This window comes from Macaca thibetana, chromosome 19, assembly GCF_024542745.1.
Source record: "Macaca thibetana thibetana isolate TM-01 chromosome 19, ASM2454274v1, whole genome shotgun sequence".
NCBI classification, from domain to species: Eukaryota; Metazoa; Chordata; class Mammalia; order Primates; family Cercopithecidae; genus Macaca; species Macaca thibetana.
In genome coordinates, this window is record NC_065596.1 from 35,751,179 (window position 1) to 35,778,320 (window position 27,142).

The 27,142-nt window shown below is 52.1% G+C and overlaps 1 protein-coding gene across 4 annotated transcripts; it reads right to left on the minus strand.

Moving 5' to 3' along the window:
• Positions 1-1,246: 1,246 nt before the first annotated feature.
• HSPBP1 (HSPA (Hsp70) binding protein 1) lies at positions 1,247-25,098 on the minus strand. 4 transcript variants are annotated; one of them, XM_050771767.1, is made up of 8 exons: positions 24,736-25,098; positions 24,094-24,403; positions 20,301-20,505; positions 17,049-17,273; positions 5,842-5,997; positions 5,597-5,693; positions 4,996-5,107; positions 1,247-1,590 (listed from the first exon to the last, which is right to left on the minus strand). In XM_050771767.1, the coding sequence occupies exons 2-8, from the start codon at positions 24,307-24,309 to the stop codon at positions 1,516-1,518; spliced, it is 1,086 nt and encodes a 361-aa protein (XP_050627724.1). In that variant the 5' UTR covers positions 24,310-24,403; positions 24,736-25,098; the 3' UTR covers positions 1,247-1,515. The 4 variants fall into 4 exon arrangements, with proteins under 4 accessions (XP_050627724.1, XP_050627723.1, XP_050627721.1 ...); XM_050771766.1 differs by having other exon boundaries at positions 24,094-24,406; positions 24,736-25,085; XM_050771764.1 differs by having other exon boundaries at positions 24,631-25,061.
• Positions 25,099-27,142: the final 2,044 nt, after the last annotated feature.

The following is a 27,142-nucleotide window of genomic DNA, read 5'->3' on the forward strand; positions in this document are numbered from 1 at the left end:
AACCAGTACACAAGAAACAGGAGGATTGGCCGGGCGCGGTGGCTCACGCCTGTAATCCCAGCACTTCGGGAGGCCAAGGAGGGTGGATCACGCAGCCAAGAGTTCAAGACCAGCCTGGCCAAGATGGTGAAACCTGGTCTGTACTAAAAATACAAAAATTAGCCGGGCACGGTGGCAGGCGCCTGTAATCCCAGCTACTCGGGAGGCTGAAGCAGGAGAATTGCTTGAACTCGGAGGGCGGAGGTTGCAGTGAGCCAAGATCGAGCCACTGCACTCCAGCATGGGTGACAGAGTGAGACTCCGTCTCAAAAAAAAAAAAAAAAAAAAAAAAAAAAAAAAAAAAAAAAAAGGAAAAAGAAAAAAAGAAAGAAAGAAAATAAAAGAGAAAGAAAAAGGAGGATGGCTCTGGAATTGGCCCAGGTGTGAATCCTGGCTGTGAACTTGGTCAGGGCTCAGCCTCCTCTGAGCTCAGCCTCCTCTCTTGAAAAACGACAGCAGTCAAAGCTCTTGTCTGCAAATGACAAAATTTCTTGTAGCTAAACAGAAAAGCAATTTATTAAAGGAGTTGAGGCAGCCCTCGACACCCCCACCTCCCACCCCAATCCCACATTTGAGAAAGCTACAGAATCCGCTTGGCGCTTTGCAGTCAGGAATGAAGCCCACACCCAGCCACAGGCCTGCTCCTGAGACACAGTGCAGCCTCTATCACCCGCACCTGGCTCAGACACTCCCGCCCGAATCTGTGCCAGCCCCCTCCAGAAGCCAGGTGTGTCTGCTCCTGTGCTAGCCAGAAGGGAACCTGGGCGTGGGCATCTCCGCCGCCAGCTCTTGGCCCGAAGACCGGCGGGCTCTGATTGGTAGAGGAGCTAGACCACCAGCGGATTCTGATTGGTGTACGAAACATATTCCCAGGGAGAGTTCTGATTTGTGGAGCTAATGTCACGTGACTACCCTACAGCAAAGGATGCTGGGAGGGGAAATGGCGGCTACCCTAGGGAAGATTTAGATGTCTAACCTGGGAAATTCCTCAAACTTAGAATTCAGGTTTGCCAGGTGGCCGAAAAAGGACAGATGTCCCACGCACTGTTGCTCAGGAAAGACAGGGAAGATTAAATAACACAATGGCTCTGTAGATGATAAACAGCAACACTTTTATTATTCCTCCAGTGGCTCCCCAAGTCCCTTAAACTCATGCCCCTCCTCCCGTCCCCCATGCACCCTCCAAAGGAGGTGACAAAGGCGGCAGTGAAGGAGGAGGAGAAGGAAGAGAAACACCTTTATTGGAAGAGCTGTGTGGACAAGAGAACGGGGATGAGAGTGAGAGCATGAGAGGTGGGATCCAAGGAGCTGGTGCCTTTCTCAGCGGCCCTTCCAGGGACTGCACAGAGACGGGCTGGCACGCCCTGGGTCCAGGCACCTAGGCCGTGCGATCCCTTGGGAGAGGGCCTTGTAGGTGGGGAGGGAGGCAAGAGGCCTGGGGTTCCCACGGAGAAAGGGGCAAGAAGCCACCCGGTTTCACCGATCCATGCTGTCGTCCGTCGGGCTGGAGAAACAGGTCTGTAGCAGCTTTTCGCAGAACTCCAGCTCCTCCTGGATTGGGCAGGGGCAGGGAGCAAGCGGCCTGAGTGCAGAGGCCAGACCCTGCCTCCAACATTCTTGGCACCCAGAGGTGACTCCTCTTCTCTCCTGGCCACCACCCACCTCCCCCACACCAGAGGTTAGTGTTCTCTAATCACTGCTCGGATCCATGATTCACTGTCTTCACACTGGTGTCTGAACTACTTGAACTAGAACCCGAGGTCCCCCAGACTCGTCTCACTCCATTGGTCTGCCTCATATCAGCACTCTTGGGCTCTTTCTAACTCCCAGATATTGACCACTGTTCAAAACTTTCTACAGATACAAACCCCAGAAACCATGAAAGAAAGCACTGACAGGTTAAACTACGTAATATAAAAGATACTCCCAGGGCAAAAAAAAAAAAGAAAGAAAGAAAGAAAACGAGGTTGGGGAAAAATATTTGTGATTCATAGCACAAATGGCTAATATACTTAACACTTAAAGAGCTTAAAAAAATCATTCGCAAAAACCATCACCCAATAAATAGATAAGTGGGCAAAGGATGAGAACAAACAGTTCACAAGAAAGAGAAAAGATGCCAAATTTCACTCATGGGAGAAACGTAAAGTGGACTGGAATACTACTTTTCAACAGTCGGCTTGAAACAAGGTCAAATGGTTCATTGAGGCCACTTTATCCTGACCAAGATTTGGGGAGTTGGGCACCCTTATGACTGGAGTGTCAATGGTTGAACTTCTGTGGAGAGGAGCTTCGTGATAGCTAATGAAATGGCCCTTAACCCTTTAACATACCTGACCCCAGCCATTTCCCTCGTAGAAATTGTTCTACAGACATATGAAATAACATATACAAAAGGTTATTCTTTTAGCAGTGTTTGTCACAGTGAGAGTGTAGAAACAACCTGCATAACCACACTACAAAAAAGAGGCCATCCGCACTGTACAGCTGCAAAATAAAAGAGCCGCAAGCGAGACATGCAATGCCCGCAGAGCAAGGGGCAGAACAGCCATCACAGCGTGGCGGGCTTATTTTAGATAACACAGAGAAAAAGGAGAATTCGTATGCACCTTTGTTCGTGTGCACCTAATATCTTAGGGAGGACACCTGAGCAACTGGGTAGCTAGAGGGAGGGGCAGGAAAGAGACTTTTCACTGTTTACCCTCCTGTGGGTCTTGTATTTTCTTTTTTTTTTTTTTTGGGTCTTGTATTTTCAACCATGTGACTACGGAACCCACTCAGAAAGCATTAGTAAAATCTATTATAAATCTAATTTCAATGTTTCCACGGGTATATACCTAAGTCAAAACTTCTTATGTAGTACACTATTTTTTTTTTTTTTTTTTTTTTTTTTTTTTTTTGAGACGGAGTCTCGCTCTGTCGCCCAGGCTGGAGTGCAGTGGCGCGATCTCGGCTCACTGCAAGCTCCGCCTCCCGGGTTCACGCCATTCTCCTGCCTCAGCCTCCCGAGTAGCTGGGACTACAGGCGCCCACAACCGCGCCCGGCTAATTTTTTGTATTTTTAGTAGAGACGGGGTTTCACCGTGGTCTCGATCTCCTGACCTTGTGATCCGCCCGCCTCGGCCTCCCAAAGTGCTGGGATTACAGGCGTGAGCCACCGTGCCCGGCTATTTTTTTTTTTTTTTTTTTTGAGACGGAGTCTCGCTCTGTCGCCCAGGCTGGAGTGCAGTGGCACATCTTGGCTCACTGGAACCTCTGCCTCCCGGGTTCAAGCGATTCTCCTGCCTCAGCCTCCTGAGTAGCTGGGATTACAGGCGCCTGCCACTATGCCCAGCTAATTTTTTGTATTTTTAGTAGAGATGGGGTTTTACCATGTTGGCCAGGCTGGTCTCGAACTCCTGACCTCATGATTCGCCCGCCTCAGCCTCCCAAAGTGCTGGGATTACAGGCGTGAGCCACCATGCCCGGCCATGTAGTACACTCTCAATATGTACAGACACTTCACAGTGTCTACACAGGAATGAACTCAATAGAATAGAATGTCCCAAGGAGGTGGGTGCGTTTGCTAAGCTCGGCTTTGCTGAAGCACCAGCATTGATTCATTCGCTTCAACAAAGTAATGCATTACTTAATCAATTAAGTATCTGAATTTTAATTAGTTGTGATTTAGCATTTGTTACTTATCTAAATCAAATGAGTTATTTGCCCCTTATCTATTTAATTAAATATCTGATGACTTGTTATTTGTCACTTGTTATTTACCTAAAATAACTGTTTATTATTTGCCATTATAATGGCAATTATATCTTGTCACCCTAAGAGCAGCCCTTAGGACCTCCCTCTAGAGGCCTCACTGACCCCACCCTATCGCCCGCCCCATCCCCTGGCTCACTCAGGAGCCCGGCAAGTCACTGCCCCACAATGGGCCTCCGTTTCCCCTCTGCGGAACGGACCTCACGCTGCCCCTGGCCCAGGGTGGGTGCTGAGGGGCTCAGCACAGGGCCTGATATGTGTCAACTCTGGTGTGCTATTCAGAGCTCCAGCATCATCTGATTAGAAATGGCAATTATACCTTGTCAATTTAAGGAAATAGTTAATCATTAAGACATTTGAGGGCCGGGCGCGGTGGCTCAAGCCTGTAATCCCAGCACTTTGGGAGGCTGAGACGGGTGGATCACGAGGTCAGGAGATCGAGACCATCCTGGCTAACACGGTGAAACCCCGTCTCTACTAAAAAAATACAAAAAACTAGCCGGGCGAGGTGGCGGGCGCCTGTAGTCCCAGCTACTCGGGAGGCTGAGGCAGGAGAATGGCGTAAACCCGGGAGGCGGAGCTTGCAGTGAGCCGAGATCGCGCCACTGCACTCCAGCCTGGGTGACAGAGCCAGACTCCGTCTCAAAAAAAAAAAAAAAAAAAAAAAAGACATTTGAGTGATATTATATTCAATTTACATTTATTTAATATAAACAACTGTATTAGGTAATTTAGATAATAATTCAGTGACTTGGTCAACCCTTTAACAGTCTCAGAGCTCCTGTCTCCTTGCTGTCTCTCCTACTCTGACACAGCACGGGACGAATGCTAGGCATGAAATAAATGTCTGCTGAATGCAGGATGAGTGAAACGCACGAGAACGCAAATGAAAGCCTGAACCAGCAGACCCAAGAGCCCCCAACGGCAAGGACTGGCTGGCTCTGCCCCTACTAGGGTCCCTACTACCACACTTGGTCTAACCTGGGGAATTCCTCACCCCCAGGCCCCTCCCCCTCACACCTGATCCTCCTCACACCCTGTCCCTTCCCCAGCTCACCCGCCCTTCTGGAGCTGCTGTCCCCTCCCCCAGCACATGATCCTCTTTGAACCCCATCCCCTCCCCACACACCTGGTCCTCCTGGAGCCCCTGTCCCCTGCCCCTCACACCTGGTCCTCCTTGCACCCCGTCCCCTCCCCATATACCTGGTACTCCTCATGCTGCTGCAGCAGCTGACAGCGGTGGCGGAGAAGCTCCTCCAGGCCCAGTTCTGGCTCCCGACACTCGCGCACACCCTGCGGGAAGTCTGTCACCAGGCTGTGAGGGACATAAGAGCAACCCTTAGGACCTCCCTCTAGAGGCCTCACTGACCCCACCCTATCGCCCGCCCCGTCCCCTGGCTCACTCAGGAGACCAGAGAAGTCGCTGCCCCACAATGGGCCTCCGTTTCCCCATCTGCAGAACGGACCTCATGCTGCCCCTGGCCCAGGGTGGTGCTGAGGGGCTCAGCACAGGACCTGATGTGTGTCAACTCTGGTATGCTGTTCAGAGCCCCAGCATCATCTGATTAGACACTAATTCACTGGTGGGGGCGTGTACAAAAGCCTCTCTCCCTCCCCCAGGGCCTCTGTGCCAGCCCTACTGGTGAGGAAACTGAGGCTCCCTGACTCCTACTTCTTTCTGGCCCCACACCCTTCCTCTCCACAGGGAAGGTCCTGACTCCTGAGTCCCTACGGGCTGATTCCTGAGCCACCCCCACCATGGGGCACCCACCCCAGGCCCCATCCTCTCAAGGAGCCAAAGTACCTGCACAGGGCTCCAAGCACGTGCTCGTGGAAGGGGCTGTGCTCTGTCCGCACCAGGGCCACCAGCTGCTGGACCATCCCCATGGAGCACAGGGTCCCTGGCGGGAGGGCTGCAGGGGTCAGAGGGGCAGCCCCACCCATCTCCTATGCCCTCCCCGGGATGCCTGTTCCTCCCCTTCTCCCACACCTGCACCCACCCCAGGGCGTCTGCTCCCCACTCCTGCCCTCACTCAAGGGCTGCCACACCTTTGTGTTCGGGGTGGCCCACCAGCAGGTTCTGCAGCAGAAATGCCGATTTGACCTTGAGCTTCTGCACCTGCTGCTGCATGGCCCGCATCAACACAGAGAAGCCGTCCAGGCGGAGGAACTGCAGCAGCCCAGCCTCCTGCTCTCGGACCAGACCTAGGAGAGGGGGACAGAGTCCTGAACTATCATCACCACTATCATCACAACCACCACCACCATCACCACCATCACCACCATCCTCACCACCACCACCATCACCATCATCACCATCCTCACCACCATCACCACCATCCTCACCACCACCACCATCACCACCACCATCTCTATCACCATCCTCACCACCATCACCATCATCACCACCATCACCATCATCCTCACCACCATCATCACCATCACCACCATCATCACCACCACCACCATCCTCACCACCACCACCATCACCATCATTGCCACCACCATCTCTATCACCATCCTTACCACCATTGCCACCATCATCACCACCATCACCACCATCCTCACCACCACCACCATCATCACCACCACCATCTCTATCACCATCCTCACCACCATTGCCACCATCATCACCACCATCACCACCATCCTCACCACCACCATCACCACCATCTCTATCACCATCCTCACCACCATCATCACCATCATCACCATCATCACCACCATCACCATCTCTATCACCATCCTCACCACCATCATCACCACCACTATCACTATCACCACCATCACCATCGCCTCCATCATTACCACCATCACCACCACCACCATCACCACCATCACCTCCATCACTACCACCATCACCAACACCACCATCACCATCTCACCATCACCTCCATCACTACCACCATCACCAACACCACCATTACCATCTCACCATCACCTCCATCACTACCACCATCACCAACACCACCATTACCATCTCACCATCACCTCCGTCACTACCATCACCACTACCATCATCACCACCATCACCATCACCACCATCACCATCACCACCACCACCATCACCATCATCACCATCACCTCCATCACTACCACCATCATCAACACCACCATTACCATCTCACCATCACCTCCATCACTACCACCATCATCACCACTATCACCATCACCACCACCATCACCACCACCATTAACAATATATTCATTGTCAGTCATCATCACCATCATCATCACCACGAACCACCACCATCATTACTTGCCAAGGGCCGGCATATGCAAGCATCATCTTTTTTTGAAGTATGTTTTTGAGACATAATTCACAATCCACACAGTTCAGTCTTTTAAAGATATTCACAGGGCTGTATAACCATCGCCACTAACTCTAGGAAATGTTCATCACCCCCAGAGGAAACCCCGTACCTATGAGCAGTCATTCCCAATTTCCCCTCCCTCTGGGCCCTGCAACCACAGACATGCTTTCCGCCTCTGTGGATTTACCTGTCCCAGACACTTGATAGAAATGTGTTCATAAAATATGTGACCTTTTGTGTCTGACTGCTTTCACTTAGCATGGTGTTTTCCAGATCCATTCATGTTATAAGTGGTATCGACACTTCATTCCTTTTCATGGCTGAATAATATTCCATTGTATGGATATACCACATTTTATCCATTCCTCCACTGATGGAAGCATCATCTCTTTTTATTTTTAAATTTTATTTATTTACTTACTTATTTATTCATTTTGAGATGCAGTCTTGTTCTGTTGCCCAGGCTGGAGTGTGCAGTGGAGTGATCTGGCTCACTGCAACCTCTGCTCCCTGGTTCAAGCTATTCTTCAGCCTCAGCCTCCCAAGTAGCTGGGATTACAGTAACCTGCCACCACACCCAGCTAATTTTTGTATTTATAGTAGAGATAGGGTTCCACCACATTGGCCAGGTTGGTCTCAAGCTTCTGGCCTAAAGTGATCCACCCGCCTGGGCCTCTCAAAGTGCTGGGATTACAAGCGTGAGCCACTGTGCCCAGCCGCATCATATATATATATTTTTTGAGACAGAGTCTCACTCTATTGCCCAGGCTAGAGTGCAACGGCAAGATCTCGGCTCACTGCAACCTCCGCCTCCTGGGTTCAAGCCATTCTCCTGGCTCAGAATCCCAAGGAGCTGCGATTATAGGCGTGCACCACTACATCCCACTAATTTTTGTATTTTGAGTAAAGACAGAGTTTCACCATATTGGCTTGGCTGGTCTTGAACTCCAGACCTCATAATCCACCCACCTCAGCCTCCCAAAGTGCTGGCATTACAGGTATGAGCCACCGTGTCCAGTCCACATCATTTTTTTTTTTTTTTTTTTTTTTTGAGACGGAGTCTCACTCTTTGCCCAGGCTGGAGTGCTGTGGCGTGATCTCAGCTCACTGCAACCTTCGCCTCCCAGGTTCACGCCATTCTCCCGCCTCAGCCTCTGGAGTAGCTGGGACTACAGGTGCCCGCCACCACGCCCAGCTAATTTTTTTTTTTTTTTTTGTATTTTTAGTAGAGATGGGGTTTCACTGCATTAGGCAGGATGGTCTCCATCTCCTGACCTCGTGATGCACCCGCCTCGGCCTCCCAAAGTGCTGGAATTACAGGCGTGAGCCACCGCGCCCGGCCATCTTTTTAATCCTCACAATTATCCTGGAGGGTGGGCTTTCAGAATTCTATTTTACAGATGAGGAAACTGAGGCCCAAAAGAGCCAGGCTACACAGCATGCATGACCTTTATCCAGAAGGCAATGAGAACTCTGGAAGGCCTCCCAGCAGGATGAGAACTGACCTTTGGGGGGCACCTCCAGTAAGGTGCTTGCTCCTTGGTAAGCTCTAGGTCTGGGCTGCCCAAGAAGGACAGAAGCCACTAGTAGCTTGTGGCCACTAAACACCTGATATGTGGCCAGTGCAACTAAGGAAAATAGTTGTTCATTTCATTTAAGTTCAATTCATTTAAACTTAAAATGAAAAACTGAAACAGTGTAAAATACTCTCCAGTAAACACAACGTTGACCAGGCGCGGTGGCTCACGCCTATAATCCCAGCACTTTGGGAGGCCAAGGTGGGCAGATCACTTGAGGTCAGGAGTTCAAGACCAGCCTAGCCAACATGGTGAAACCCCATCTCTACTAAAAATAAAAAATTAGCCAGGCATGGTGGCAGGCGCCTCTAATCCCAGCTACTAGGGAGGCTGAGGCAGGAGAATCATTTGAACCTGGGAGGTGGAGGTTGCAGTGAGCTGAGATCACACCATTACACTCCAGCCTGAGCAAAAAGAGCGAAACTCCATCTCACACACACAAAAAGAGAAAACCAAAAAGAAAAACATACACAACGTTGTTGCTCTGGTACACTCCACACCACCACTGAAAACTCACATCTGAGTTGTGATGTGCTTTATTTGTAAAATGTACACACTAGGTTTTGAAGACTTAGCATGGCAAAAAATATAAAATGTCTCATTAATATTCCATGTTAATTACACATTGAAATTATAATAGTTTGGACAGATTGGGTTAAATATTTATTTTATTTTATTTTATTTATGTATTTTTTTGAGACAGAGTCTCACTCTGTCACCCAGGCTGGAGTGCAGTGGCAGTTGGCTCACTGCGACATATGTCTCTTGGGTTCAAGCAATTTTTTTTTTTTTTTTTTTTTGAGACGGACTCTCGCTGTGTCGCCCAGGCTGGAGTGCAGTGGTGCGATCTCGGCTTACTGCAAGCTCCACCTCCCGGGTTCACGCCATTCTCCCGCCTCAGCCTCGGAGTAGCTGGGACTACAGGTGCCGCCACCACGCCCGGCTAGTTTTTTGTATTTTTAGTAGAGACGGGGTTTCACCATGTTAGCCAGGATGGTCTCGATCTCCTGACCTCGTGATCCACCCGCCTCGGCCTCCCAAAGTGCTGGGATTACAGGCTTGTGCCACGGCGCCCGGCCGGTTCAAGCCATTTTTATGCCTCAACCCACCAAGTAGCTGGGATTACAGGCATGCCCCCACCACGCCTGGCTAATTTTTTGGTATTTTTAGTAGAGACGGAGTGTCACCATGTTGGCCAGGCTGGTCTTGAGCTCCTGGCCTCAAGTGATCCACCTGTCTCGGCCACCCAAAGTGCTGAGATTATAGGCGTGAGTCGCTGCGCCCGGCCAAACGTTATTTAATTAAAGAAAGAAAAGAGAACAGGCATGCAGGGAGCGGAAAACACAAAGACTTCTCTCATTCAATCTGTAAGCAAGGCCTGTCAGCTCTGCCTTCAAAATGTACCCAGGAGAGACCTGTCCGCTTTACGCCAGGGTTTCTCCACCTGGGCACGGTTGGTATCTGGGGCCAGATCATTCTGGATTGGGAGGCCCGTCCTGTGCATTGCAGGATGTTGAGCAGCATCCCTGGCCTCTACCCAGTAGATGCCAATAGTCCCTCTCTCCCAGCTGCGACAACTAAAAATGTCTCCAGACATCTGTCTAAATATCCTTTGGAGGACATGATTGCCCCCGTTTGAGAACCACTGCTCCCTACCACAACCTTGATCTCCTGCCTAGGTTATCGCCATAACCCCCTGGCTCACCGCCCACCATCCACCCCCCCTCGCCACATTCACCCTCTTCTCTGTGCAGCAGTTGGGGGCAGGGATCACAGTGTGGCTGCCGTCATTTTTGGAGAGAAAGCCAAAGTCATCACTGCAGCCCACACATCTCCCTTAAAAAAGTTACGCTTATTCAGCGCTAAAAAGAAATGAGCTATCAAGCCAAGAAAAGACATGGAGGAACCTTAAAAGCAGATTACTAAGCCAAAGAAGCCAGTCTGAAAAGGCTGCAGATTGCATGGTTCCAAGTATATGACATTCTGGAAAAGGCAAAACTATGGAGACAGTAAAAAGCTCGGGGGTGGGATGGCTAGCTGGAGCTCAGAGGATCTGTAGGGCAGTGAAATTCCTCTGTATAATACTACGGGGGGGGATCCATGTCATGATACAGTTGTCCAAACCCACAGTATGTACAACATCAAGAGTGAGCCCCGGTGTCAGCTGTGGACTCTGCATGACAATGCTGTGTGCATGCAGGTTCTTCGATTGTAATAAATGTGCCACTCTGGTAGACTGTAACAAGGGACCACTTTGGAGTGGCTCAACAGAGGGGGAGTGAGTCCATCCCCTCCTGTCCTGCTGGCAAGGGCAGTGGCACCGCCGCCTCGGGCAGCAGGAGCTGAGGGGATGTAGCCTGCAAGTGGCTCCCAGCACGGAACTCCGGTAATGGTACTGGACAGCCACACAATGGCATACCCTGCAGCCACCAAAAAAAAAGGACAGATGCCACTGAATGGTATACTTTAACATTTTCATGCGAATTTTACCCCCAAGCAAAAAAAAAAAAAAAAAAAAAAAAAAAAAGGGCATCCGAGCTCCCAGAGCTCTTGCCCTGCGCCGTGGACAGCTTTCGTTGGGGAAGCCGACCACCATGTGGTGAGGTCGCTCAAGCAGCCCAAGCTTCTTGCCAACAGCCAGTAAAACTCTAATAGCCCCAGGGCAAGCCACGGTGGAAGCCCATCTCTAGCACCCCTCCCTCGGAGGAGGATTGTGAGGGATTAACGAGGTGCGGCGCACAGGGCTGAGTGCAGTCAGACCTTCGGGTAACGCGGCCCGGCTCACGGCTGACCACAACCTCATGAAGACACAAAGCCAGAAGCAGCCCTCCTCGATGGGGGCCACTCCTGCATTCCTAACCCACAGGAAGGGGAAAGATAAGCTACTGTGGCTTCAGAAAAAAGGACAGAGGCAGGTCAAGGTGCGCAACAGTCAGGATGGTCTGCCCCAGCCGTGCACATCCGAGGAAAAGAGATGAATCTGTGTGTCTATGTGTGCACATACCACACACGGCACACTCCACATATGCACACACCACACACCCCGCATACACCCACCACATACACACATCCCACACACCCCATGCACATCCACACACCACACATACGCACCACACATACACACCCCAAATGCACCCCATATACCCCACACACTGCACATGCCCCACGCATATACATACACACCCCCAGCACACACATCCCACACACATACACATGCAACACACACAGCACACACACACTCCCCATACCACACACACCTCCACATCTATACCACACAACCACACACCCCATGCACACGCTCCATACATACGACACACCATACACCCCATATACACCCTACACATGCACCACACACCCACTACACACACCACACACACCCTACACACACCACACACACCCACTACACACACCACACACACCCACTACACACACCACACACACCCTACACACACCACACACACCCACTACACACACCACACACACCCCACACACACACACACACACACACACCCACTACACACACACACACCCACTACACACACCACACACACCCTACACACACCACACACACCCACTACACACACCACACACACCCTACACACACCACACACACCCACTACACACACCACACACACCCTACACACACACACCACACACACCCACATTTGTCCTTACAGATTTATCAAAATCTCTGGAAGCAGAAACTGGCATGACAGTGGTTTCCTCTGGAATGGGGACCAGGTTTGAGGACAGGGACCGTTTGCTATGTACTCTTTTGTACCTGGTGAACGACGTGACTGTCTCACAGGTTTTTTAAAATATGTAATGACTTTTTTTTTTTTTTTTGAGACAAGGTCTCACTCTGTCACCCAGACTGGAGTGCAGTGACACGATCTCAGCTGACTGCAGCCTCTGCCTCCCAGGCTCACATGATCCTCCCTCCTCAGCCTCCCAGGTAGCTGGGACCAGGTGTGAGCCACCAAGATGGCCTAAAGACTTCCTAGACATCCCCTTTTTTTTTTTTTTTTTTTTTTGAGACGGAGTCTCGCTCTGTCGCCCAGGCTGGAGTGCAGTGGCCGGGTCTCAGCCACTGCAAGTTCCGCCCCCTGGGTACACATCACTCTCCTGCCTCAGCCTCCCGAGTAGCTGGGACTACAGGCACCCGCCACCATGTCTGGCTAATTTTTTGTATATTTAGTAGAGACGGGGTTTCACCGTGTTAGCCAGGGTGGCCTTAATCTCTTGATCTCGTGATCTGCCCGCCTCAGCCTACCAAAGTGCTGGGATTACAGGCGTGAGCCACCGCGCCCGGCAAGACTTCTTTTTTTTTTTTTTTTTTTTGAGACGGAGTCTCGCTGTGTCACCCAGGCTGGAGTGCAGTGGCCCGATCTCGGCTCACTGCAAGCTCCGCCTCCCGGGTTTACGCCATTCTCCTGCCTCAGCCTCCGAGTAGCTGGGACTACAGGCGCCCGCCACCACGCCCGGCTAGTTTTTTGTATTTTTAGTAGAGACGGGGTTTCACCGTGTTAGCCAGGATGGTCTCGATCTCCTGACTTCGTGATCCACCCGCCTCGGCCTCCCAAAGTACTGGGATTACAGGCTTGAGCCACCGCGCCCGGCCAAGACTTCTTTTTTAATGTAAGCTGTTGGAAGAAAACTCTGCCAGCCCCTCTCTACCCTGCTCTGACCCTCAAGGACACCATGTCCTTCTCTCTGCCCTTTGTGGCCAAGCTGCCCCATGTCTGTCGGTCCCTCTATCTCCCTAGTTTTGGCTGTGACTTTCCAAGTGCCACCTCCTCCAAAGCTCCTTTCCTCACCTCATCAGAATGCTTCCTTCTTCCGGAATCTCCTCCTACCCAAATCCTCCCTGTTCTCCTCCCAGCCTCTGCATGGCTGGGGCCACCATCTGCTGGGAACACAACACTGATTCCAGGGCTCAGGATACATGGAGGTGAGGGAGAGAAAGGGGGTGTTGGACCCCCCTCGCAACCCCCATTTCAATGACCACATAGGCTGCTGGAGTTAAAAAAATAGCCAACCTCAGGCCAGGCACGGTGGCTCACACCTATAATCCCAGCACTTAGGGAGGCTGAGGCTGGTGGATCATCTGAGGTCAGGAGTTTGAGACCAGCCTGGCCAACATGGTGAAACCCCACCTCTACTAAAAATACAAAAAAAAAAAAATTAGCCAGGCATGGTGGTGTGCACCTGTAAACCCAGCTACTTGGGAGGCTGAGGCAGAGGAATCCCTTGAACCAGGGAGGTGGAGGTTGCAGTGAGCCGAGATTGCACCACTGCACTCCAGCCTGGGCGACAGAGCGAGACTCCATCTCAAAAAACAAAAAAAGAAAGAAAAAAAGCCAACCTCGGACAGATTAAATGCAGAGTTACAATATGACCCAGGAGCTCCACTGCTAGGTATACACTCAAGAGAACGGAAAACAAATGTCAATGAAAAGACCTGTGCAGCCATGTCCACAGGAGCACGAGAGCCCAGAGAGAGATGGAAACCAGGGACTGTCAGCAGACAGGCGGAAGGAGAGGAAGGGCATGGTGGACCCACGCAACAGGACACATTCAGCCACAAGAAAGAGCACAGCACTGCCACCCGCCACCACTCGGGGACCTCGCGCTGTATGAAAGGAGCCAGCAGCACTGCCACCCACCACCACTCGGGGACCTCGCACTGTACAAAAGGAGCCAGCGGCACTGCCACCCGCCACCACTCAGGGACCTCGCAATGTATGAAAGGAGCCAGCGGCACTGCCACCCGCCACCACTCGGGGACCTTGCATGGTATGAAAGGAGCCAGTGGCACTGCCACCTACCACCACTCGGGGACCTTGCATGGTATGAAAGGAGCCAGTGGCACTGCCACCCACCACCACTCGGGGACCTTGCATGGTATGAAAGGAGCCAGTGGCACTGCCACCCACCACCACTCGGGGACCTTGCGCTGTATGAAAGGAGCCAGTGGCACTGCCACCCACCACCACTCGGGGACCTTGCGCTGTATGAAAGGAGCCGGGCACAAAAGGCCTCACAGTGTGGGATTCCATTTGTACAAATGTCCCGGAGAGGGATATCCTTAGAGGCAGTAAGTAGATTCATGTTGCAGGGGCTGGGGGAGAGGATGGATGCCGACTGATTGCTTAACGGGTACAGAATTTCTGCCTGGGGGAGAGGATGAAAATGTTCTGAAATTTTGGCCAGGCGCAGTGGCTCACACCTGTAATCCCAGCACTTTGGGAGGCTAAGGCAGGTGGATTGCCTGAGGTCAGGAGTTCGAGACCAGCCTGGCTAACATGGTGAAACCCAGTCTCTACTAAAAATACAAAAATTAGCCAGGCGTGGTGGCAGGCGCCTGTAATCCCAGCTACTTGAGAGGCTGAGGCAGGAGAATTGCTTGAACCTGAGAGGAGGAGGTTGCAGTGAGCCAAGATCACGCCATTGCACTCCAGCCTGGGTGACAAGAGTGAGACTCTGTCTCAAAAAAAAAAAAAAAGAAAGACAGAAAAAAAGAAAATGTTCTGAAATTAGTGACTGCCGACAGCCATACCACCCGAACGCGCCTGATCTCATCTAAAATTAGAGAGTGATGATGGCTGCACAACACTGTGAATATACTAAGTACTACGTTGTTTTTTGGTTTTATTGTTTGTTTTCAGACAGGTCTTGCTCTGTCACGCAGGCTGGAGGTGCAATCATGGCTCACTGCAGCCTCAACTTCCCAGGCTCAGGTGATCCTACAACCTCAGTCTCCTGAGTAGCTGGAGTTACAGTCACACACCACCAGATCCAGCTAATTTTTAAATTTTTGTAGAGACAGGGGTTTCCCTATGTTGCCCAGGCTGGTCTCAAACCCCTGGGCTTGAGCAATTCTCCTGCCTCGGCCTCCCAAAGTGTGGGGATTCCAGATGTGAGCCACCATGCCTGGCCAAAAGTACTAAGTTACACACTTTATTTTATTTTATTTTTATTTTTATTTTTTTGAGATGGAGTCTCGCTCTGTCACCGGGGCTGGAGTGCAATGGCCGGATCTCAGCTCACTGCAAGCTCCGCCTCCCGGGTTTACGCCATTCTCCTGCCTCAGCCTCCCGAGTGGCTGGGACTACAGGCACCCGCCACCTCGCCCGGCTAGTTTTTCGTATTTTTTAAGTAGAGACGGGGTTTCACTGTGTTGGCCAGGATGGTCTCGATCTCCTGACCTCGTGATCCACCCATCTTGGCCTCCCAAAGTGCTGGGATTACAGGCTTGAGCCACCGCGCCCGGCCAAGTTACACACTTTAAAAGGATGAATTGTGTGGCCTGTGAATTACATCTCAATAAAGCTGTCAGGGAAAATAAAAGGAAACAGCCCAGTGGGGGCGCTAGTGCAGCACATGCAGGCAGGCATCCAGCACACACGAAGAGCTCCCCGGGCTGGGACCCTGGTTCTGTGTGTCCTCTCCAGACCCCCGGCCTGATCCCTCCCGTGTGGAGGAGACACAGTGAGCCCAACTTCAGCAGGTGTGCATAAGGATTCAGCCAGGCAACACCTGGCATGGAGAAACTGCCCCACAGATGTTGGTTTTTGTCCCATCCCTGGCCCTGACCTGGTGCCTGTGTCCCAGGAGGCAGTGTATGGGGGAGTCCTGGCCAGATCTGCCCTGTGGAGCTGCACAAACCTGGCCATGTCCCTCTGCCCACACCTCAGTTTCTTCCCCTGTCAAATGAGGATGCAAACGGTCCCACTTCACAGGCCATTAGGATAAAAAGAATTTGTGGCTGGACATGGTGGATCACACCTGTAATCTCAACACTTTCAGAGGCCAAGGCGGGAGGATCCCTTGAGGCTAGGAGTTCAAGACTAGCCTGGGTAACAAAGCAAGTCCTGTCTCTATATAGGTTAAATTTAAAAGAAAATAATAAGAAGAATTCATGTACAGCAGGGGTTCTGACCATGGGGCTTTCTATGACATCTGGGGGCATCTGCGCTGTGGTAGGTGGGGTGACAGTATCTCTCCATGGCATGGAGGCCACCCACTAGATACTGCTCAATGTCCTGTAGTACATAGGATGACCCCTGAGAGAGTGAACCAGCCCCAGTGTGAACAGTGCCCAGCTAAAAAACTGCTGCACGCAAAGCGTTCACGCTGAGGGCCGGGCAGTCTCCTCCCAAAGTGGTCGTGTCTGCTTCGTGGCTAGCAGGGAGTCTGGCCGAGTGCACCACTCACTCTGCCTGCAGCACTCAGTTGCCAGAGGCCCAACAAGCATGGGAATAAACGAGTGAAGGCGATGCCTGTCCCTCTGCCCCAGCAGATCCCGAGGGCCCACCCGACACCCCCCCAGCACCCCTGCCCCCAGCCCCACCCGGACACTCACAGGAGATGGCGAAGAGGGCCTTGACGCGCACTGTGTCGCAGGCGTCGCGGTCCAGCAGCCGCAGCAGCTTACGCAGGGCGCCCAGGCCCAGCACCTGCTCCTGGATGGCTGCCACGTTCTGGCTGCACGTGCCGATGAGCTGTGCCGCCCGCCACCGCAGCCCCGCAGCCCCCGCCTCCAGGTACCGGCCCACCAGCAGGTGCATGCCCGACAGCTGGCAGAAGTCTGTGCCACAGAGGGGAGCAGAGAGAGGCCAGATGTTAGGGACTGAACTGTGCCCCCCAAAATGCATGGGTTGATGCTCTGACCCCCAGGACCTTGGAATGTGACTGTTCTTGGAGATGGGATCTTCAAAGAGATAATTCAGGTAAAATGAAGTCCTCAGGGTGGGCCCTACTGCAATCTGACTGCTGTCCTGATAAGAGGAGATGAGAACACAGACACCCACAGGGGGACAACATGGAGGGAGGACACAAAAAATGCCTTCTGCAAGCCAAGGAGAGAGGGGCTCAGGAGAAACCAGCCCTGCCCACACCCTGATCTCAGACTTCTAGCCTCCAAAGCCGTGAGAAAATACATTTCTGTTTTTAAAGCCAGTAGTCTGTGGTGCTTGGCTAAGGTGGCCCTAAGCCAACTACCACAGCTGCTAAGGCCGGAAGAGCCAGGCTGGCTCCCACAGGGACCTGGTTCTCTCCAAACACCCAACCAGAGGTCCCTCCAAGCCCAGTACAACTCGGTTCCATCGGCACTTGGGGCATTAGGGCCCCAGGCTCCAGACTACTAAATGCCAGGACTGATCCTGGTTTTTGTGACAATCTGAATGTCCCCAGGGTCAGCAAACCACAGCCCACCTCCGGTTTTTATAAATAAAGTAGCATTGGAGAGCGTAGCCGTTGCTCAAAAAGTGAAACACAGATTCCCTGTGACCGAGCAATTCCACACCAAGGTACAGACTCAAGAGAACCAAAAGTAGGGACTCAGATACTTACACACTCAGGTTCATGGCAGCATCATTCACAAATGACCCAAATGTCCTTAAAGGATAAAGAGATAAATAAAAACTGCTCTAGCCATACAATGGAGTATTACTCAGCCATAAAAAGGAATGAAGCAGCCGGGCGTGGTGGCTCAAGCCCATAATTCCAGCACTTTGGGAGGACAAGGTGGGCAGATCACTTGAGTCCAGGAGTTCCAGACCAGCCTGGGTAACATAGCAAAACCCCGTTGCTACTAAAAATACAAAAATGCCAGGCCTGGCCAGGCACGGTGGCTCATGACTGTAATCCCAGCACTTTGGGAGGCCGAGGTGGGTGCATCACGAGGTCAGGAGTTCGAGACCAGCCTAGCCAACATGGTGAAACCTCATCTCTACTAAAAATAGAAAAATTAGCTGGGCGTGGTGGCGGGCGCCTATAATCCCAGCTACTCGGAAGGGCAAGGCAGGAGAATTGTTTGAACCCAGGAAGCAGAGGTTGCAGTGAGCTGAGATTGCGCCATTGCACTCCAGCCTGGGCGACAGGGTAAGACTCCGTCTCAGGAAAAAAAAAAAAAAAAAAAAAAAAAAAAAATTAGCCAGGCCTGATGGCATGCACCTGTAATCCCAGCTGTTTGGGAGGCTGAGGTATGAGAATCACTTAAACCCAGCAGGTGGAAGTTGCAGTGAGCTGAGATTGCACCACTGCACTCCAGCCTGGGAGACTGACTCAAAAAAAAAAAAAAAAAAAAAAAAAAGAATAAAACTCTGACACACACCACAACATGGGCACGCCTTTAGCACAATCAGCCAGACACAAAAGGTCACATGTTATAGGCATCTATATGAAATGTCCAGAATGGGCAAATTCATAGACCCAAAACACCGATTAGTTGTTGCCAGGGGGCCGGGGGAGGGCCTGCCTAATGGGTGCTGGGTCTCCTTTGTGGGCAATGGAAAAGTTCCGGAAATAGAGGTGGTGTTGCACAACACTGTGAATTGACAGTAAGTGGTAGAAACGGCCATGTGGGAGGATGTTCCCCTCAGCCCACCTTCATCAGCCCTGCGCATCCTCATTAAAACAGAAAAGATACACATATATATTTATATTTATATACAGAGACAGCGCCTAGGCCAGGGAGGAAGTGGTATCTTTGGCTTTCGTTCTCATTTGATTACTAATAAGGTGTAAAATTGCTGCTGCTGTGATTGGACACTCAGCACAGTGCTTAGCACACAGCAGCTGCTCAACAGATATTTCCTGAACAAGCAAAAAATGAATGAAAGAGCAAAGTCGTTAAAAGCCATCCTGTGGACTGGAGCGGGAGTTCTCTGCCGGGTTAAGACTGGGAAACACTGGGGAGAAGTAAGCTGGGGGGTGGCAACTGCACTGCGGGTGTTCTCAGGGCACTAAATGCACTCACAGAGGAGGGCTTCACAAACGCTGTTCAGCCCCTGTCCAAAATGAAGACACCTGACTCCCATGCCTGACATGTTACGTGTACTCTGTGCCTGGGGTTGTGCGGGCCTGGGGTTTTCTCTCAGCCCATCCTCACAAGCCTGTGTACAAGAGGAAGTCACCAGGACCTGCCCAAACCAGACTGCCATGTAGCAGCATAGCCTGAACTATGAACCAAGGAAGTGACACCCCAAATCCACACCCTCAATGGCTACACCACACAACCCCTCCAAATGGAAGTGGGCTCTCCTCAAACCTTCTGTCAGCTCTGCTGCTTGCAGTAAAACAGCATTTACCTCGGTCTGCGAGGCCCTGCCCACCCCCACGCTGTTTCCTACGCCTGGCCCCTCACTCACTCTACTCTGCCTCAAGGGCCTGGCTGCTGTTCCTGAACACACCAGGCGCGCTCTGGCCTCAGGGCCTTTGCACTGGCTGTTCCCGCGGTCTGGAATGCTTTTCCCAGAGATCATTCCACAACTCGCACCTCACTTCAGGTCTCTGATCAAACGTTGCCCCGGAGAGGCCTTCTCTGCCACCCCACCCATGCCACTTTCTCTCTTGTACTCTGGGGAGTGGCAGTGGACACCCAGAGGACTAGGAGAGAAACAGCCATCTCAGAACTGATCAGGGAAGTGGGGGACCCCACCTGCCATGAGGGTGAGGAAGAGCCTTGCTCCTTATGGCAATGGAGGCAAAGAGGCTGATGGTGAGAGGGCAGCAGGGAGGCTGATGGTGTGATCCCCAAGAGTAGGGGCAAGAGCTGAGAGGCAGCAGGACATGTACAGAGAGGCAGGACGTCCCGGTGGGGGAAATGGGGTACCTGCGGCATTGTCCATGTTCTCACACAGGTCGGCCAGCAGCTCCAGGGCCCCCTCTCGCTCTTGCTGGTCGGCTGCCTGCTCAGCCTCCCCAGCAGTGGGGGGCATGGGCTGTGACAGCACTCGGAGGCAGCTCTTCATCTGCTCCACCTCCTCCCGCTGGCCTCGGAAGGCAGCCGACATGGCCTCCTGCAACCACTGACGCCTCTGGGGACCAAGGCGAGGAAGAAAGGAGATCTATCAGTCATTAATTAAAAAGGAACAGCCATTAATAAAGACAGCCAACTGAGGGCTGATGTTCCTTCAGTCAACAAATATTGGCTGGGCGCTGTGGCTCACGCCTGTAATCCCACCACTTTGGGAGGTCAAGGTGGGCAGACTGCCTGAGCTCAGGAGTTTGAGACCAGCCTGGGCAACACGGTGAAACCCCATCTCTACTAAACTACAAAAAGTTAGCCGGGCATGATGGTCCGAGCCTGTGGTCACAGCTACTCCGGAGGCTGAGGCACGAGAATCACTTGAACCTGGGAGGCAGAGGTTGAGGTGAACCGAGATTGCAATATTGTACTCTAGCCTGGGCGACAGAATCCACTGAACATCTATTTTTTTCACAGACACTTTTCTAGGTACTAAAGGCAGCCCTGGGCCAGACAGAAACTCCTACCCTGGGGGTGGGGCTCACATTCAGGTTGAAGAACAGTCAATAAAGAAAATAAGCAAAAGTGTAGCATTTGACATGGTGAGATTATAAGCGTCCTGGGGTAAGTAAGATTAAGCACAGTGGGGGATCTGGAGTGCCGAACTGTGGCTGCAGAATTAAACAGGTCGGGGCCGGGTGCGATGACTCACACCTGTAATACCAGCACTTTGGGAGGCTGAGGCAGGAGGATCACTTGAGCCCAGGAATTTAAGAGCAGCCTGGGTAACATGGCGATACCCCATCTCCACACAAAAAAAGTTTTTTGTTTTTTGTTTTTTTGAGACGGAGTCTCGCTGTGTCGCCCAGGCTGGAGTGCAGTGGCCGGATCTCAGCTCACTGCAAGCTCTGCCTCCCGGGTTTTTACGCCATTCTCCTGCCTCAGCCTCCCGAGTAGCCGGGACTACAGGCGCCCGCCACCTCGCCCGGCTAGTTTTTTGTATTTTTTTTTTTTTAGTAGAGACGGGGTTTCACCGTGTTAGCCAGGATGGTCTCGAACTCCTGACCTCGTGATCCGCCCGTCTCGGCCTCCCAAAGTGCTGGGATTACAGGCTTGAGCCACCGCGCCCGGCCACAAAAAAAGTTTTAAATTAGCTGGGCATGGTGGTGCATGCCTGTGGTCCCAGTTACTCAGAAAGCTGAGTGGAGTGGATGGCTGGAGCCTAGGAATTTAAGGCTGCAGTGAGTGAGACCTTGTCTCTAAAAAAAAAGAAAAGAAAAAGAAATGGGTTGGTCATTGAGGGTCCCAGGGAGGCGACTTGCGAGAAAAGCAGTAGGTGAGGGACTGAGCCAGGCCACATCTAGAAGTGGTTGCAGGCAGAGGGCACCACCAGGAGGCCAGTGTGGTGGAGGCAGAGTGAGCAAGGAGAAAGGGAGAGGGGAGGGGAGCAGGTGATTATCAGGTCTTGCAAACTTTTGTAAAAACCTGGGATTTCCCTCTGAATAGGTGTGGGAGCTGCCGGAGGGCTCTAAGCAGAGGAGTGGGGACACCTGCATTGCTGTTGATTGAGAACAGATGGAGGAGGGGCAACGGCAGGTGCAGGAATATGAAACAGGAGGCTACGGCTGGGAGCAGGCAGGAGAGAAGGTGGTGTGGAGCGGGAAGGAGAGAGGAGTGGGGAGAAACGGTCAGACCCTGGACTGACTTTGAAAAGAGAGCCCGTTTGATTTAGTGAGATATGAGGTGTGACAGAAAGAGAGGTCAAGGATGACTCCGAGGTCTCTGTTCTGAGCAACCAGGAAAAGATGGGGAAATGGTGGGAAAAGCAGGTTTGGGGTGGGAAGAGCAGGGATTTCAGCTCATTTTCAAATGTGTCAAATTTGAGGGATCTATTACACACCCAAGGCAAAAGACTGAGGAAGCTGCCTGAAGCCCAGGCGGAGGGGCAGCCCGGACCAGGATTTCCCAACTTCAGCTTTACTGACACTTTGAGCTGGATAGTTCTCCGTGGTGTGACCGTCCCGTGAACCACAGGATGCTGAGCAGCATCCCTGGCCTTCACGCACTGGATGCCAGTATCCCCCTTCCTCCAGTTGTGACAACCAAGAATGTTTCCACACCAATTGTCCCCTGGGGAATAAAAATCACCCCCAGTGAAGGATCACTGGCCTAGAGATATAAATTTGAGATTTGTCAGAATAAAGCCTTACAACAATATGAGGCCGGGCACGGTGGCTCACGCCTGTAATCGAGCACTTTGGGAAGCTGAGGCGGGCCGATCGCCTTGAGGTCAGGAGTTCGAGACCAGAATGGCCAACAGGGTGAAACCCCGTCTCTACTAAAAATACAAAAATTAGCCAGGCGTGGTGGCGTGTGCCTGTAATCCCAGCTACTCGGGAGGCTGAGGCAAAGGGAATTGCCTGAACCTGAGAGACAGAGGTTGCATGAGCTGAGATCATACCACTGCACTCCAGCCGGGGCAACAGAGTGAGACTCTATCTCAAAGAAAAAGGAGATGAGCGCTAATAAGTGACTGCTGGAATTTTGGGGGGTGAGGGAGGGGAGCAGAGGTCTCCTTAGTCACAGTTCTAAGTAAATTTGAGTGAGCTATTTAATGTTTCTGTGCCTGTTTCATGCCTCACTGTCGTAAAGGTTCAATGACGTCATGTACGTAAGTGGGTTAGCATAATGCTCTGTATACAGTAATTGCCAATTAAACATTATATATAATAACTATTCCTATTAATCTGCAAAACAACTCTATGAGGTATATGTATTATTGTTATCCCCACTTCACAGACGAGAAAGTTGAGTCACAGAAAGGTTGAGACTTACCCAAGGTCACACAGTCAGCAATTGACAAAGCCTGAAATCAAACCCAAGCAGTCTAGGCTGGGCGTGGCGGCTCACATCTGTAATCTCACCACTTTGGGAGGCTGAGGCAGATGGATCACTTGAGGCCGGGAGTTCGAGACCAGCCTGGCCAATATAGTGAAACCCCTTCTCTACTAAAAATATGAAAACTAGCCAGGCATGGTGGCCCATGCCTCTAATCCCAGCTACTAGGGAGGCTGAGGCACGATAATTGTTTGAACCGGGAAGGCAGCGGTTGCAGTGAGCCAAGATTGCGCCTCTGCACTCCAACCGAGACTGTGTCCCCCACCCCTACCCCCCACCAAAAAAAAAAAAAAAAAAAAAACAAGCAGTCCGACTACAGAGCCTGTGCTCTTCATGAAAACATACTGCTGTCTTCAGAAGCACTGCCTGTATGCTGGACACTGTGTGCAGCCCTACTTAAAGTAGAACCTCAGAACTACCCTATACCGTAGTTATTATTATTATCAATTTGTAAATGAAGAACTTGAGACTCAGAAAGATGAAGTAATATATCCAAGGTCACACAGCTGGACAATGCTGGATCCAGGTCGGTCTGGCTCTGGAGAGGATATGTCCCCCCAGACTCTCTTGAGATCTGACCTTCAGTCAACAACGACCCCATCTAGCACAAATTATAGCCTACAATGCCTCCACACCTGGACTCCTGCCACCCACCCAAGAAGACCCTAGTCTTCTTGTGGCTCCCCAAGTCACACTTCCCAAGGCACCTCTATCTGTCTCCAGGCCCCTCACCCCAGCTTCTTGGGTCCCCATCTTTTACCTCCTCACTCATGGGTTCTGGAGGAGGGTCTGGCTCTTCAGAGCCCGCGGTGATGGCCATCTGCAGCAAGCCTTGGAGGTTGCGTGGGGGCCGGGAATTGCCCGAGCCCCCAGCCGAGGAGGAGCCGCCGCCGCCGCCGCCCCCTGAAGAGCAACCCTGGGAGGCCGGGGGCAGCGCCAGGGGCAGGCGGCTGCCTCTTGAGCCTTCGTCTGACATGGGCCGTTTGTGAAGAAGGGAAGAACGTGTTAGGGGGAGAAGGTGGTCACCGCTGAAGCAGCTCTGGCGTCCTGATGGGTCGATTCTTGAGGGTCTGCTGAGAAGGTGGCGTTTTAGGGGAGCTCGGCGCCCCCCCATGACCCCAAACGACTCTGTCCCCAGCCCACTCAACCACAGCCCCTTTTCCTTCCTTCATACCCACAGGACCCTTCCCCAAAGTCATAAGCCCCTCCTTTCTCCCTAGCAACACGCCCCACCCACTCTCCCTGGCAACAACCCCCCTTCCCCATCTCCAATGCGTGCGTCCCGTCTCTTAGCAACCTCACTGCCCCGCCTCCGTAGCAACAAGCCCGCCCTTTGGTCTCCTTAGCAACAAGTCTTCTCCCTCCTCTCCGAAGAGGGGCGCCGGAATAGGGCGGATCTCACCTCCCCGGGTCCTCAAGCCGCCGCTGCTCCTACGGACAAAGTCGTCCGCACCTGACTCTACTGGGCGCCGCCATCTTAACCGGAAATACGCACGGTTTCACCCGGAAGTGCCTGGCGTAGCCACCCAACTTCGTGCCGTGGATGCCGCTGAAGCTGCTTGCCAGACTATTATTCTCTTCTCACCTGGCCAGATACTGCCCTCGGCCCCGCCCCTCCCATCCAGGCCCCGCCTCCAAGCTAGGACTCACCTTCGTGCGGGCCCCGCCCCTTCACGCTCAAGTCGCTGGTCAAAGCTCCGCCCCTGGCCCAGTTTTCGCACTTCAGCGAGTCCCGCCCCCGATCTTTATTGCAAGCTCCACCCCTGTTCTAATATGTTCCCCGCCCCCAGGTCTGACCCCGCCCACACTACTATTCCCGCCCCTGTTCTAGGTGTTTCAGCCTCTCCCAGTTAGGCCCCGCCCCCTTTCCAGGCCCCTCCCACTCATTGCTGTGGGTCATCCTTAGAAGGTTTGGGGCCTCGCCCCCCTAATCTGACTTTCGCTTCCACCGGGGCCACCACCCCATCTACTGGAGCCCTGGGGCCGCAACTGTGATGGCTGGCCTGTGAGCCTTGGGTCCCCGGCAACCCCTCTCTCGGCCTCAGTTTCTCCATCTGTCAAATGGAGCTGCGGCATGGACCCGTCTCATCACCCAGCCTCTCGCTCATGGACTCTTCCCCATGTCCTGCCAGGTGGAGAGGAGAGGATTCTTGAGACCTGGAGCCGGAAAGCAAAGTGCCCCAGAGCCCAGCAAGATTCAGAGCGCCAGAGGAGCCAGCTTGGTGGGGAGGCCCGAGGCCTCCGTGCTCCAGAAGTGGGGTTTAGGCCTGGGCACGTGCTGATGCGGCCCCAGTCTGCAGAGGTGTTGGCCCTGTACTGGGCTTAAAGAAAGTCTCATGTTGGTGCTGGATAGGAGGCGTTTTCCCCCAGGAAAAGGTTGTGCTCAACGCAAAACGGGCACGCAGTCACAAACGTATCGAGCACCTGCTGGGTGTGGTTGTGCAAGGGGATATTTTGGGCAGAAACAGGAAGACCCAACAGATAGGCTGTGTGTGTGTGTGTGTGTATGTGTGTGTGTGTGTATGGTGTTTCCAGCACTGTGTTGTGAGATGCGTCTGGGCCTGTGGATGTGCTATTATATTAGTTTCCTATTGCTGCTGTTAACAAATTACTAAAAATGTGGTGGCTTAAAACAGCACACATTTATTATCTTGCAGTTTTGGAGGGCAGAAATCCAAAATGGGTTTCACAGAACTGAAATCAAACTGTCAGCAGGATTGCATCGCTTCTGGAGGCTCTCGGGGAGAATGTTTTTCTTGCCTTTTCCAGCTTCTAGAGGCCACACTCGTTCTTTGACAGGTGGCCCCATCACCCCAAGCTCTGCTTCCTTCTTCCCGTCTCCATCACTGACTGCTCCTCCTGCCTCCTTCTCACAAATACTCTTGCGATTCCATCGAGCTCACCCAAATAACTGGGATAATCTCCCTATCTCAGTCACATGGGCAAAGTCCCTTCAGCCATGCAAGGTAACCTATGCACAGATCCTGGGAATTAGGATGCGGACATCTATGTACACGTCTATCAGTTTATAATACATGGCCGAGGGCAGTGGCTCAGGTCTATAATCTCAATACTTTGGGAGGCCAAGGTGGGAGGATCACTTGAACCCAAGAGTTCGAGACCAGCCTGGGCAACATAGTGTGACCGCATCCCTACAAAAAAATACAAGAATTAGCCATGTGTGATGGCATCTGCCTATAGTCACAGCTATGCAGGAGGCTGAGGCAGGAGGATCACTTGAGCCCGGGAGGACGAGGCTGCAGGGACCTATGATTGCCCCACTGCACCCCAGCCTGGGCAACAGGGGGAAGACCCTGTCTCAAAAAAACAAAACAAAACAAAATAAAAAGAGGGTAATCATATAATTTTTCATCTACAGCAAGACATTTGAGAGCAAAAAGGGACCCATTAATGCCTCCAGAACCAGGAGGCAGATCCCTCCTGTTAATAGTTACAGAGCCAGGCCAGGTGTGGTAGCTCACACCTGTAATCCCAGCACTTTGGGAGGCTGAGGTGGGCAGATCACTAGGTCAGGAGTTCGAGACCAGCCTGACCAACATGATGAAATCCCATCTCTACTAAAAATACAAAAATTAGCCTGGCACGGTGGCAGGTGCCTGTAATCCCAGCTACTTGGGAGGCTGAGGCAGGAGAACTGCTTGAACCTGGGATGTAGAGGTCGTAGTGAGCTGAGATTGCGCCATTGCACTCCAGCCTGGGTGACAGAGCAAGATTCCATCTCAAAAAAAAAAAAAAAAAAAAAAAAAAGTTACAGAACCAGCCTGGCCAACAGGGTGAAACCCCATCTC